Raw genomic sequence first — 14,686 nt, 5'->3', positions numbered from 1 at the left:
AGAAAGTTAGATGTAGCAAAAAGCCAGGGAGATCCATGGCAAGTACAATAGCAGAAGAGCAAGACCAAACTGGACATCTCCTTTTTGAGTAGCACAGCTCCCGAGACATTTTCTAACTTACGAAGATTCACTGCTTAATTACAATGAGGTTTCACCAAGTGTTGGAAATTTTCTTTCTGAATCAAGGACCCAATGAACCGAAATTCAACTTCTTTGTACTACTTTGCATAAATCCAGGACTGTTCCTGACTCGTGTTAATCAGCAGCCTGGTGGAAAGGAAGGGCACCTTCCCCATGCAAGGGAATAAAAACATCAATTATTATACAAAGCTTAATTGCTCAAGCCATGACCATTAGGAGTTATTATTTTATTCATTCACTTACTGCATTTATATCCCACTTTTCCCTCCAAAGAATTCAAGGTGGTGTGCATGGTTCTCCCCTTCCTCACTTAATCCCCACAACCACCATGTGAGGTAGGTTAAGCTGAAAGGCTGTAAAAAAAAAGTGCTGTTGCATCTTCTCCATGTCCCCATACATAATGACAATCTCTTGCTCAGTGGGCTATTAGAAATCCCATATTGGGGTTTTTTAAAAAAATAATTTGATCACAAGTCTTTTAATGGCAGGTAGAACATAAAAGCACAAACTCCACATTCAGAGGTGGTTTACCTCTAAATACCAGATGCCAGCAAAAAAGCAGAGATGGGGTTGCAAAAGGCTAGTCCTTCAACGCATTGCTTTTAGGCTTCCTAGAGCCACCTGAATAGCTGCACAAACAGCAGCAGACTTGAGGGACCCCATTCAGAAGGACTCATGCTCTTAACCTGTAATTGGCACGATGGAGACACCCACTTGGCTCTTGCGGCCAACGTGGTATGAAAAGTTGGATCACCCTGATTTAGAGTGTCTTGATCTATAGCTGTATTGGACTTCCTGTTTTCGGAAGTTTTAATGTTTGACGTTCTATTCTGTTTTTAGTCCTCTGTTGGGAGCCGCCCAGAGTGGCTGGGGAAACCCAGCCAGATGGGCGGGGTATAAATAATAAAATTATTTATTATTATTATTATTATTATTATTATTATTATTATTATTACTTGAATTTTCCATTGTTACATGGGTGGAAATGGAGAAGCAGCAATCCTACACAAGGCGTTTATCCTGTCTGAGGCCCACTCAAATGATGTGGAGCTGTGAAGTGCAACACTTGTAGGAACAGTATGGAATCTGAACAGTCTTCGCGAAGTGCTGCATGGGCATGTAGTCATTAATCTGGGAAAGAAAGTAGGGAAGAACAGAAAGAGCTGGGACTTGCCATCAAGATACCCAGCTCTCTAAAGCACTTAAATGATATTCCTTTCTACAGCCTTGTTCCCTTTGAAGAACCTGTTGAAGGAGAATATGCTTAGGTCGATGGCCTTGAATTTCCCATCAATTATGAGCTCAGCTAGGGCTTGGCCCACAGCTGGTGACTGCTGAAGTCCGTGTCCACTGAAGCCTGTGGCAAAATAGAGGTTTTCCACCAGTGGGTGCACACCAATCACAGGACTCTGGTCAAAGATGTTGTAGTCATAGTAACCAGCCCAAGAACTCTTCACCTGTCATGAGATAAAGATAAAGCTCTTTCAGTCACAAGATACAGTCCCTGAACTGTCAACGGCAGGACTAACAGAGGATCTCAGGGACAGACCTACAGAAACAGACAAGGCTGCACTCTTAAACCCACCAGTAAAATACAGTATACTACTTAGATATTGAATCCTAGCCAGTTATTCCTAGCTGAACAAGAGGGATAAAAGGCTATGTCTAGAACTCAAGAGGGAAAAGCAAGATAGAGATGAAAGGTCTAAGATCTTTGTGATTTGGTGCTAACCCGCAAGAATTGCAGAGTTTGACATCCTAAGAATGTGACTTTTACTTTAAATATGTACCGTAATGGATGGATGGCCTACAATTGTCCTGGGTAATCCAGAAGGTTAAAAACCAAATTATTTTATTATTAGAGTGGCTTTCAAGATGTGCACAAACATGAAACAAGCTGCTGTGAGCTTTGAGTTCCTCAGTTCCCCACCTCCTCTTTTGCAGCTGGGAGGAGAGAGAAGGAACACATGAGCCCAGGAGAACTGCGGCTCTCCAGAAATTACTGGACTCTAGTTCACATCAAACAGCATTATGGCCAACAGTCAGGGATGATGGGAGTAGAAATCTAGCAACATCTGGAGGGCTAAATGTTTCCCATCCCAGTGGTTTAGTTTAATATGTGAAGTGAAATAGTGTCAATGGCTGCGAAACACCCTAGCCAGATTGCAAACTCACTGTGGCTAATGTACAACTATCAACACACCCTGCAGGAGCAAGGAGGAATAAGTTGAAACAGTTGTATTGCTTGCAGAGAATGATTATACCAGCAGAGGACCACTAGTCCATTCTGACCTCATCACAAAATTCACTGAAGCAAACATATCCAGTACAAATTCAAAACTTATACAGTCGTACTTTGGATGCCAAACGCCTTGTGAGTCGAATGTTTTGGCTCCCAAACGTCGCAAACCCGTAAGTGAGTGTTCCAGTTTGTGAATGTTCTTTGGAACCTGAATGTCCAACGCAACTTCTGATTGGCTGCAGGAGCTTCCTGCAGCCAATTGGAAGCCGCACCTTGGTTTCTGAACGTTTTGGAAGTCGAACGGACTTCTGGAACGGATTCCGTTAAACTTCCAAAGTACCACTGGGCTGTCAGAATCAAAGACAACAAGGGGCCTGAAGACTAATGAGGTAGATGAAATGTTGACCATAGTTAGCTCAAAGTAGAAATAAATAGAAGGGCAACACAAGATATGAGGAAGTGAAACCTGCAAGGTGCTTCTGATTGATTAACCATAAGTGGGCAATATGTCTGCACCAGGCCCCAAAATAAAGTTTAAGGAGTTAACTCCTTAACCACCACCTTGAGAAAGTCAAATCATTACCTTCAAGGATTGAAAGTTTGGCACCCGGTGAGCCAGCTTGGGCCAGACTTTATCCTGGAAGAACTCATGATCTACTTCCAGGTCCTGGATATCTGGCTCTTCCTCCTAAGAAGAAAGCACAAGAAGCTGAATTCTGGGCACCAGAAAATTACAATCATGGCAGCTGAAAACCTTGTTTGCATTTTGAACCTCCCCTAGAAAAGTGCAGCCACAGGGTAGATAGGGAGCAACTCAAAGGCAATAGCCAAGTCCCAAACTACAGCATACTCAGGTAGGCTTTGGGTAGACTTCAGCTGTCAGTGTGGAGCAGCGAATAGCATTGGACTTTGACCAAGACAAATCTGGATTCAAATCCCTGTTGAACCACAATGCTTACTCAGTTGTGTTACCCATCGTTCTGCCCAGACACTGAGATCCAGCGCCAAGGGCCTTCTGGTGGTTCCCTCACTATGAGAAGTGAAGTTACAGGGAACCAGGCAGAGGGCCTTCTCGGTAGTGGCGCCCACCCTGTGGAACACCCTCTCATCAGATGTCAAAGAAAAAAACAACTATGGGACTTTTAGAAGACATCTGAAGGCATCCCTGTTTAGGGAAGCTTTTAATATTTGATGAATCATTGTATTTTAATATTCTGCTGGAAGCAGCCCAGAGCAGCTGGGGAAACCCAGCCAGATGGGCGGGGTATAAATAAATAAATAAATTTATTATTGTTGTTATTGTTATGCCACTAATTCAAAGCCTAGCCTTCACTGGAATGGTGGGAGAGAGAAGTGACCACATGTGTCAAGTCATCCAGAGCTCTTTAGAGAAAAAGAGCGATAAAACTTAATCAAATTTTAGATGCTCATCAAATGATAAAACAATACGGTCGGTATCCCAATGGTCCCGTTCCACTACTGCAAGAGACTTGTGCTAGCACAACGGAACTTTCCCATAACAAATCATTTCCCCTTGCAGGGTTCTTACAGGAACACTTCCTTACATGCGAGTTAACATGTGCAACATCAGAAACACCCAGAGCTCTTCCTCTCTGGGGGGCTGGTGTCCCTGCTGTGGCTTCCTAAGAGTCAGCTCCCAATAAAATCATGGTAAACTCACTTCCGTAGGGCTTAAGCCTCCAAGGTAGTTGCCACCCACGCCTTCCCTCCGGAAGTAAGCTCCTGTGGTGTCGATTAGCAGAGGACACTCCAAGCCAGGTCCATCAGGGCAGTGCCAGACATAGACATACCTAGCAGCACAAGGACAAAGAAAATAACTCCAGCATTTAATCAAGACCAAAATACTAGATCTCCATGCAATCTAAGAGGAATAAAGAGTAGCCACAGTGCAGGACGCATGAGCTTGGACACTGAAATTACAACAGGCAAGGTAAGAGCTGTCTTTCATTTCATTTCATTTCTTCTTATTATTTATTAAATTTCTATACCACCCTCCATCCAAGGATCACAGGATGGTTTACAATATGAAAACACAAAAATGCATACCATAACAAACAAAAAACCCCAGTTTAAAAGCCCGTAGATTGTTTAATTAGTCAATGGCCTGGGAGAAGAGGAATATTTTTTGCCTGGCGTCTCTCCTTGGGGAGAGCATTCCACAAATAGAAAGGAATCTAAACAAAGACCTGTTCTTCATATTATCACCCTCTGGACCTCTTGTACCTCTTTGAGGCACACAAAGAAGAGCCTCAGATGATGATTGCTAAAGATGCCTTAGAAACAAAGCCATTGATCCTTCTGGCCTGGCACTGTTTAGTTCAATTAGGAGCAAATCTCAGGCAAAGGTCTCTTTTCCAGCTCTGCAAGCAAAGATCCTTTCAACTGGAAAACCCCGGGACTGAACCAGGAATATCTGGGATACAAGGCATGTGCTCTTATCACTCAGGTATCTCTCTCTCTGTCTCTGTCTCTGTCTCTCTCACTCACACACACACACACACACACACACACACACACAGAGAGAGAGAGAGAGAGAGAGAGAGAGAGACAGGGGCAGGGAAGCTGTGTCCCCACCAGATGTTGCTGGACTACAACCAGTCTGCAGAGCCACAGATTTAGAAAAATAAGAAGTGTAGGTCTATTGTGTGTGGCAACAGAGGAACAGGACAAAAACTCTGGCTCTAACTTCAAAGTGAATCATGCTGGCAGCCCTCACAAATCTGAGAATCACAATATATAAAAAGGTAAAGGGACCCCTGACCATTAGGTCCAGTCGTGGCCGACTCTGGGGTTGCGGCGCTCATCTCGCTTTATTGGCCAAGGGAGCCGGCGTACAGCTTCCGGGTCATGTGGCTACAGAAGAGGCATTGTGGGAAATATAAATAGCGGCAAGATGCCACAAGTTGGCACTGCTTAGAGCGTTGCAGCTGTCCACTGCAACAAGGTAAGACTGCCAGGGCTAGAGGAGGGAGCCCAGCAGAGGGCAACTTGCCCTGGTCCCCTCAAACCTAGAACCAGCTTGGCCCATTTCTTTGGCATTTCCGGGCAAAGGAGGGGAGGGTTTGGAATAAAGTTAATGCTTGTGTACCATTAACATTAAAGGGACCCCTGACCATTAGGTCCAGTCGTGACCGACTCTGGGGTTGCGCGCTCATCTCGCTTTATTGGCCGAGGGAGCCGGCGTACAGCTTCCAGGTCATGTGGCCAGCATGACTAAGCCGCTTCTGGCGAAACCAGAGCAGTGCACAGAAACACCGTTTACCTTCCCGCCAGAGCAGTACCTATTTATCTACTTGCACTTTGACGTGCTTTCGAACTGCTAGGTTGGCAGGAGCAGGGACCGAGCAATGGGAGCTCACCCCGCCGCGGGGATTCAAACCACTGACCTTCTGATCGGCAAGCCCTAGGCTCTGTGGTTTAACCCACAGCGCCACCCGCGTCCCTATCACAATATATGGTTACCATTTAATAGGTATTTAACATATGAACTCCAAAGCAGCATAAATACTAGGTTTAGCCATACCTTTTCTTGGGTTCCACAGGAAGTCTGATGCCCAGCATTGAGTGTGGCGGCCCAGTTCCAATGCCAGCCATCTCTGCCACACTGCTTGACCAAGCTCCTGCTGCATTCACCACAAAACCACATTCTATTTTGGTGGATTCTATACTTTCGGGCATCTGGACCTAGAGGATAACACAGTAGGGAGGACCTGGTAACTGTTTCATTAGGCAAGCAAATACCCTATCTGACACGGGTTTTCCAGATGACAATGGGGAATACACAGGCAAAAAGGAAAAAAGCCAGGGAGATGTCACAGGATCTGTGACCAAGCATTTGCTGTATCGTGGAACTGATGGGAGAGCTTTCTGATTTACTTCTTGTCCCATTATGAAAAAAGTTGGGATTTCCTGTCTAGTTGCTATTGTGCATTCCACCTCCTTTTCATGTCACACACAAGCCTGGCAAAGTACACTCCAAGGGACATGCCAGAAAACCCCAGAGAACAATGCCAGAAATTGTTGGCATCCACGTATACCTTCAGTACATTTGCATGGCAGTCTTAAACTGAGTTAACACTGGAGCCACTTCACTTAGGGAGAGAAGAGCAGTTGCCAAGCTTTTTTTTGGGGGGGGGGGGGCAAAGTGCAGATTATTGAACAAATACCTATATCTTGGATTGGCTTTTCCTTTAGGCTAGTGGAGCAGGGCTGGGGAAGCTGTGGGCCTTCAGATGTTGCTGGACTAGAACTCCCATCACCTGCAACCACCAGCAACCAACATCTGGCAAGCCACAGGTTCCTTAGCCCTCTAACAGAGCCAGGGAAGCAGGTAGCACTGCAGCATGGGATACACAAAGAAGCCTGAAATGATATCAAAGCCCCATTTCCAGCCCTTCTCCTGCCCAGTACAATACTGGCCCTTGAACAAATGTTAATATGTAATACTGTCATCTAAGAAGTCAGTGGCCACAAGCCTGCCTACTTTATCTGTTCTGTCAAAAGTTCAAGGGCAGATCATACTGTACTAAAGTTCTTTGTAGTTTTGTAAGCTCTCGTTAGCTCTGCTAAACTACAGAAGAACCTCATAGAAACAGAAGTTTTGAGAGGCCCTCACATCAAACATAACTGATAAGTAGAAAAGACTACAACCTGAAAATAGAGACAATGAACATATTTTTGTAACCCAATAAAAACTTTTTAAAAAATTGAGGGCTTTCTGTGAGCTTCTCCTTGGAACCTTCTACTCAGCACATCCTGCCCCTACTTTTAATTGAAGTAGTTCAAATAATGACTTACATGAACACCCTTGATACGGGAGAAATTAATACGATCCCCATCATGTGTCCTCAGTTCTTCTGTATACAAGTCGAAAGCTGCAGATGGTGAAAAAGAACATACAGAAGCAAGTTTGCTTTGGCTCAACTTTGAAATCTAAGACATGGAAAAATGAGGGCTTCCAATCCCTTGGGTAAAATATTTGAAGCATTTTTTGTAGCCCCCCTTCATTAGATCAGATTTCAGGATGGTATACGGCAGCTGTGTGTAAACATTGGTCCTCCAGATAATAATAATAAATTTTATTTATATCCCGCCCTCCCCAGCCGAAGCTGGGCTCAGAGTGGCTAACAACAGTAAAATAATACAACAAGATGTTACTAGACTGCAGATCCCATCAACTGCAGCAAGAATGGCCAATGGCTAGGGATAATGGGATTTGTAGTTCAGCCATATTTGAACTACTATAGGGTGGCGCTGTGGGTTAAACCACTGAGCCTGGGACATGCTGATCAGAAGGTCGGCGGTTTGAATCCCCGTGACAGGGTGAGCTCCCGTTGTTCTGTCCCTGCTCCTGCCAACCTAGCAGTTCGAAAGCATGTCAAAGTGCAAGTAGATAAATAGGTACCGCTCCGGCGGGAAAGTAAACGGTGTTTCCGTGAGCTGCTCTGGCTCACCAGAAGCGGCTTAGTCATGCTGGCCACATGACCCGGAAGCTGTACGCTGGCTCCCTCGGCCAGTAAAGCGAGATGAGCACCGCAACCCCAGAGTCGGCCACGACTGGACCTAATGGTCAGGGGTCCCTTTACCTTTACCTTAATATGTGAAGAGCCAAAGACTCCCCACACCTGGTATACAGTATAAAACAAATATACAAAACAGTAAAATTTTAATTTTAAAATAGACATGCTCAGTTTAAATCATTAACATATACAGAACTATCTAGGTAAATAATAATGTTTCTGCCTGGTGCTTAAACGACAGTTGGAGGGCATTCCACTGCTCCTGCAGCCAACTGGAAGCTGCGCCTTGGTTTTTTAACAGTTTCGGATTCTGTTCGAGAACCAAGGTAAGACTGTACTGAATAGGGTTTCTGCCCCCTGGTGCCAGGAGGCTGAGCTGCCCAACACAATTCAGTGGTAATGATGGTGTGTGCTTGCAATACCAAGTGGGGGTGACAGACTCACATTTCACTTCGCCGCAGCTCTGGTAGACGCCCAACGATATTGCTTTGTTCCGGAAAGCGTTGAGAAGAGTCCAGGGGTCAAACCATCCCTCATTTTCCAAGCCTTAAGAAGACAAAACAGAGAACGCAAGAAAGGCAATCTAGTTTAGAATTACAATGCCATGACACCTATTCTGCAGCCATACTCTGAACATTTCTGAATAGCACTCTTGGTTGGCTAAGAACAATTGATCTTTCCCAACAGGCAAACTCAGTAAAAAAGCCCAGAACAAAACAGAACAACCCCCACCCCCTGCAAGATTTCTTATACAGTCAAACCTCGGTTGTTGAACATAATCTGTTCCAGAAGATAATTTGACTTTGGAAATGTTTGACAACCGAGGCACAGCTTCCAATTGGTTGCAAGAGCTTCTTGTACTCAAGTGGAAGCCCCATTGGACATTTGAGTTTCAAAGATTGTTTGAAAACCAGAGCATTTACTTCTGGGTTTTCAGCATTTGAAAACAGAGCAGTTCGAGAACCAAGGTTTGACTGTAACAAGTAACCTCCCTTGTACTTTGCCAAAGAGTTAGCAGTGTTAGGAGAGGCAATTTGGTCCAGGTTTGCTCTTATCTGCAGCACTGTCTCTTGGTCACTAAAAGAAATGTGATAGAACCCAGAAAATATGACCAGATATTAGGAAACCAGGCAATAACATGAGAAGGGGATGGGGCCCTGGCACCAGCAGGAATAACAGCAAGACTCTCATTTAAGAGACACTTCAGAATACCAAGTAAGAAAATGTGTAGGCAGAAATCTATCAAAATTCTCAACAAGCAGAAAATCTGCTCTCAGCTTTCAGTGTTTTTACTGCCTTTGCAGCCATTGGATAGATGCGTAGATAAAAGCACATGAGCACATTTTATTGAAATGTATTTCTTTTTCTTTTAAACTATTTAATAAATGAGATAATTGTGCTAATATTCATGGGTTGTGCCATTTTGCCCTGACATATGGCTCTCCAACATTTCTGACTATGGATCTGAGTGAGAATGCAGCTGATGGGGCAGGGGTTGAAGGACCAGTACTGGACTAGCTACTCATAAGGAAGCTGCCGGCAGAAAATAGGAGAAATGGGGGCTTGTTCATTCTAGAGTCCCTGTAAGTTAAGCATACAAAAAAAGAAGAACAGAGCATTTTTATTTTAAACTGTTTACTTGAGACAGCAGTGCTATTAATCTTTAGGAAAGATGGAGATTCAGCAGTCTAGTACCAATGGAAGCCAAAGCTACTCCATCTGTATTCAACCACGGATACTTCTTTTTCAGTTGTGCCGGTGATAGTAGTGAGATCTCTGCTCCTTCCCTCCTGAAAAAAGCAAGCAAACAAACCATTAAAGAACGCTCATCAGAATGCACAAGATGGGGGGAAATCCATTTTGTCAATTTAAAAGATGCTCTAATAAAGGCAGGAAGGGGCAATTTATGTTATTATTTTTAAAGTCAAAAAGTCTACTTTCCAAAGAAAGTAATTTTGAAATAATCTGTGTGAGCAAATAGGTAAAATTACCAGAGGTGATCTCAATGCTGGGGGCAGAAAACCACTATGGCTTTAAAAGAACGTAACATTTTCAAAGACCTCATTCATACATACATGCCTATCACTGTTTCTTCTCTCTAAGCAACTTTTACCCAAAGGATCCTCAGAACCCCATACCTTTGAATCCCAACATTCTCCTCCAGCAGAGCAGCTCCATCCTCTGAAGCCAGGAAGAGATAGCCCGATGGGTTAAACTGAATATCTATGGGTGGCTGGGTGACAACACCAAGGTATTGCTGGAACAAAAAGATAATCTGTTTACATTTCAAGGATTGCTGTCTTCAGGATGGGATGGAGTGGGAAACTTACAGGAATACATATCACTGCTACAGCTCTTTTCTTGAGAGTTTAAAGAGCTTTATGATCACTGTAGTCCATGGGTAGGCAAACTAAGGCCCGGGGGCCGGATCCAGCCCAATCACCTTCTAAATCTGGCCCATGGACGGTCCGGGAATCAGCATGTTTTTACATGAGTAGAATGTGTGCTGTTATTTAAAATGCATCTCTGGGTTATTTGTGGGGCATAGGAATTCGTTCATTCCCCCAAAAAAATATAGTCTGGCCCCCCACAAGGTCTGAGGGACAGTGGACCAGCCCCCTGCTGAAAAAGTTTGCTGACCCCTGCATGTAGTCCTTACACAACAGTGCATTATTGTTACCCGCATATTCTAGATGAGAAGCTATGGGGGAGGGGGATAATGGCTTATCTAGGACTACTTGATCATGGCAAAGAAAATATCTGAACTGGTTTATGCTTCATTCTTAAAAGTGCAATTCCAAGCACGTTTACTAAAAGTGGGACATTCTCTAATAAGTGTGCTTAGGACTTCAGACTTGACCATTATGATATGCCAACTCTTAGCATCTCTCAAGCACACATGATGTAACAATGGCCGGAGGATTTAGGAGAAAAATAATAGACAAAAGAAACAATCCATGCATGTATAAATTAAAACCAAAGAAGCTTCAAGAATGACACATGTCCAAAATTCCCAACAGTATATAAACAGAAATGTACAACTTTAACTTCTGATCTAGAAAGTGTATAGTATATGGTTACCCAATAGCACTCTTAATGGAGTTGAGACAAAATCAGGAAGAAACACCAGTGTTTTCTGTTTGAATAACTTGCTACTGGGATGCCAATTGATAGATTCAGATCTGTATGTGAATGCTAGGGTGACTGAGTTATTAGGACAAGGGCAGTGGAGCAAACTGCACCATGGTTATTCAGTGCATTCAAACACTCCACCACTGTACTGTATATATCGAAGTAGTTGCACATTCCCATATCTTGTCTCCTTCAAGATGGACCAATGGCCCATTTGCCTTTTCTAGAGGATGCAAGGCAGACCGCTGACAGAAGCAAGTGTGAGAATCCTTCACACCAACACTCCCACAAACACCCAGACATCATGACATACGTTGATGGTACGCAGGAAGTTTGCAGAAAACTGGCTCATCTTGATATTTTCTGGAATCGAATACTGCTGCCGTATTCCCCCTACAGAGAGTACTGTAGATGCTTTGGAATACTGCAAAGAAGCAAAACAGAAAATGATGCTGTCACTTAGCTCCATAGTCAAATCCCCTCTCCCAGAAACATTTCAGCAATGTAAAGAGCAGCAAGAAAATAAAAGGTAACTGTGGAAGAGATTCTCTGGCAGGACAAAATGGTGAATGCCCATTATTGCTGTTGCAGCATTATCAATCTGCAATTCAAAAGGTCACCTACTATTTCTACATTTAACATAATGAACAGCCACCCTGATTACTTATTTATCCTGCCCTGGCTCCAATAAGTACAGGACAGAATGCAGAGTTCTCTCTCCCTGCCCTTCTGTTTAATATTTACAACTAAAGCTGTGAGGCAGGTGAAGCTGAGAATGTGTGGTTGGCTTTGAGTCACCTAGATAGCTTGATGGCTGAGCAGAGATTTGAAGCAGGTCTCCATGGGCCAAGTCTGACACTAAGTACTACAGCACACCTTCAGAAATGCACTTTAATGCAATTCATCTTTCTAGAAGGGACCTGAATACCGTCAATGACCATTTTGTGTGGGTGTTATGTCCCTGGCCCCTGCGCTGGTGGAGGCGGTATCAGCGCCCTCTTGCCCCCTTCCACACCAGTTCCTCCCTATTCATGACGTTGTCCTGTCACTTCCTGATTTGTCGCCATGCACATCTTTTGGACGCACATTAATGGCTCGTTGCCTCTATTGCACAAAGCAAGCCCAACACTTAACAAACCTGATGTTTGAAACCGTTCCCCAATACCCCCATTATTGATCTCAGATGGTAAATGACCTTAATGTCTTTCTCCACCACCACTACTCGATATGCATTTCTCTGTGGTTCTTTCATCTTCAGCCAGAAGGCAATAGACCAGCCTATTACTCCACCCCCAACAATGACCACATCAGCATGGTCAGGAGGTAAACCTTCTGTAATATGCCCGGGGTGCCAGCTACTGCCGGGAAGGAAGTCTTTCATTTTCTTGTAGGCATCGATGACTCCCTTCTCCAAATCTGAAAGAAGCCGGAAATAATACCATGCTGTTAGTGCTTAGCAGACTCAGTTGAGAAATAAAGCCACAACCTTATTGCTACCAAACATGTCCAATATATCAAGTTTGGAGAAAGCAGAATCCAGAATTTCATGAATCTCAGCCCTTACGGTAGAAAGGTATGTTTGAAAGGCTTGGCAATTCTCAAATACAGACAGATGTCACGTCCATGCTGTGTATTTAAAGCACTCTTGCACTAATTTAACAATAATAGCTTCGCCCAAAGAATTCTCAGCACTGTAGTTTGAGAAGGGTGCTTCAACTCTGTGAGGAATCTCCTAACCACTCTCACTCAATGAACTGCAGATTTCAGGATTCTTTGCGGGAAGCAATGATTGTTAAACAACAACAATAATTTATTATTTATACTGCACCTATCTGGCTGGGTGTCCCCAGTCAGTCTAGGCAGCTTCCAACAAAAGATTAAAAATACATCAAAACATCAGTCATAAAAACTTTCCTAAACAGGGCTGCCTTCAGATGTCTTCTAAAAGTCTGATAGTTGTTTATTTCTTTGACATCTGATGATAGGGCGGGCGCCACTACTGAGAAGGCCCTCTGCCTGGTTCCCTGTAACTTGGCTTCTTGCAGCAAGGGAACTGCCAGAAGGCCCTTGGCGCTGGATCTCAGTGTCAGGGCAGAACGATGAGGGTGGAGATGCTCCTTCAGGTATACTAGGCTGAGGCTGTTTAGGGTTTTAAAGATCAGCACCAACACTTTGAATTGTGCTCGGAAACGTAAAGTGGCATGCTACTGCTTTAACTGTATGGTGTGGTTGTGAACAGAATGGTTGAATACGTTTCCCGGTGGCTTCAAAGCTCCATATAACTTATTCCCCCCCCCCCCCCCAAGATATGTAGATTTATGAAGAGAGAAAGAACATCCATGTTCTTCACAAAAATTTACGCAAGTTGTAGAAAGCAGCTTTTCTAGTTAAAAATAAAAGCAAAGTTACAATGGCTGTTCTGTTTATAGAACAAAACATAGCTCTAATTAAAACCATACTGATTGAAACAACCAAACAGTTATCAGTCTTCGTAACGGCAAGCCTTTCAGGTGCCCTTTGCACTTTATGCACCCAAAGTTATAGTCCTGGCATTGCTAATTTCAGCAACGCAATCAGCAGTTCAACAGTTAGGTTCAAACTGCTGTTTGCGTTGCTGAAATTTTTACCTTGAGATGCCAGGCATGAACCAGGACTACCATTACTGGCACATGACGTACAAAGGGCACCTTTATGAAGACTGATAACTGTTTGTTTCAGTCATTATGGTATTAATTAGAGCTATGTTTTGCTCTAGAAATGAAACAGCCACCAAAACTTTGTTAAAATGACTTAATTGTAAAAGTATGCTAATGAGGCTGTATGCACACATGCATGCATCATCTAAAAGTCTCCCACTTCAGAACTCTTCTGTTAAGATGCACACTGCACAGTTAAATAATTCAATTAATCGAAGTTGTTTCTAATAAGCTGACAAATATTTCCAAGTGCTTGGAATGAAATCATTTTAAACTTTTTTTATATGTGAGCCCAGGTATGTAGATTTTTGCCAAACAGTCAATCAATTCAGTGAATTAATTAAAAGAGACACACGTGTAAGGGGGATTAAAAATAGTCCCATTTTTTACAAACACTAAAAAAACCCCACTTTAAATTCTATTAAATTTGCATCCACTTCATAAGAGCTCTTAGCCAATCAACCATTCCAATAAAGTGGGAAGGATTGGATGAAAATACCAATACCAACCCACTCGTCTTTTATTCGATTTTTACTTTTCCTCAAGAGGCTCCTCCTCTCCCCCCCAGCCCTAGATTCGCCTCACGACAACCCTGCGAGGTAGGCCCGGCCTAGAGAAGAAGCCACCCCGCCTGCCGCGCACCTTTGACGGGGTCGTAAAGTCGGGGCTCCCCTGTACGAAACGGCCGGCGAGGCTCCGCCGGGCTCGCTGAAGGACTCGCCGCGGCCAGCAGAGGCCGCAGCCCGCCCAGCAGCCTCCGCCCGCGGATCATGCTGCCGGCTCTGCTCCCCTCAGGAGACTGAGACGAGCCCGCGCGGACACCGAGACGTCCTCTCTTTACCTCAGCGCCTCAGGTTTGAACGCGTCACGGCAAACGCCCGCCCCCCCGCCTACCCTGATAGGACCCGTGTCGTTCTGAGTCCGGGAAGCACCGC

The 14,686-nt window shown here is 44.1% G+C and overlaps 1 protein-coding gene across 1 annotated transcript; it reads right to left on the bottom strand.

Annotated features, from left to right (window-relative positions):
• Positions 1–353: 353 nt before the first annotated feature.
• FOXRED1 (FAD dependent oxidoreductase domain containing 1) lies at positions 354–14,616 on the bottom strand. Its single transcript, XM_028708174.2, has 11 exons — positions 14,394–14,616; positions 12,251–12,471; positions 11,369–11,479; positions 10,062–10,180; positions 9,619–9,713; positions 8,368–8,469; positions 7,202–7,278; positions 5,928–6,088; positions 4,065–4,194; positions 2,967–3,071; positions 354–1,598 (listed from the first exon to the last, which is right to left on the bottom strand). Exons 1-11 carry the CDS (start codon positions 14,521–14,523, stop codon positions 1,344–1,346), a joined length of 1,506 nt encoding a protein of 501 aa, XP_028564007.2. The 5' UTR covers positions 14,524–14,616; the 3' UTR covers positions 354–1,343.
• Positions 14,617–14,686: the final 70 nt, after the last annotated feature.

The sequence above is a fragment of the Podarcis muralis genome, chromosome 15, assembly GCF_964188315.1.
Source record: "Podarcis muralis chromosome 15, rPodMur119.hap1.1, whole genome shotgun sequence".
NCBI lineage: Eukaryota > Metazoa > Chordata > Lepidosauria > Squamata > Lacertidae > Podarcis > Podarcis muralis.
The sequence above is the reverse complement of the archived record's forward strand: the minus strand, read 5'-3'. Positions and strand labels throughout refer to the sequence as shown.

What these genes read in the sequence shown, in the direction of transcription:
- FOXRED1 (XM_028708174.2), bottom strand. Translation starts at nt 14,523, where the DNA reads ATGATCCGCGGGCGGAGGCTGCTGGGCGGGCTGCGGCCTCTGCTGGCC. An exon ending in CCTGTGGAACCCAAGAAAAG is followed by an intron (nt 4,195 to 5,927) that starts GTATGGCTAAAC and finishes TTGTGCTGCTAG; the next exon opens with GTATGTCTATGTCTGGCACT. An exon ending in GAGGCTTAAGCCCTACGGAA is followed by an intron (nt 3,072 to 4,064) that starts GTGAGTTTACCA and finishes CTTTCTTCTTAG; the next exon opens with GAGGAAGAGCCAGATATCCA.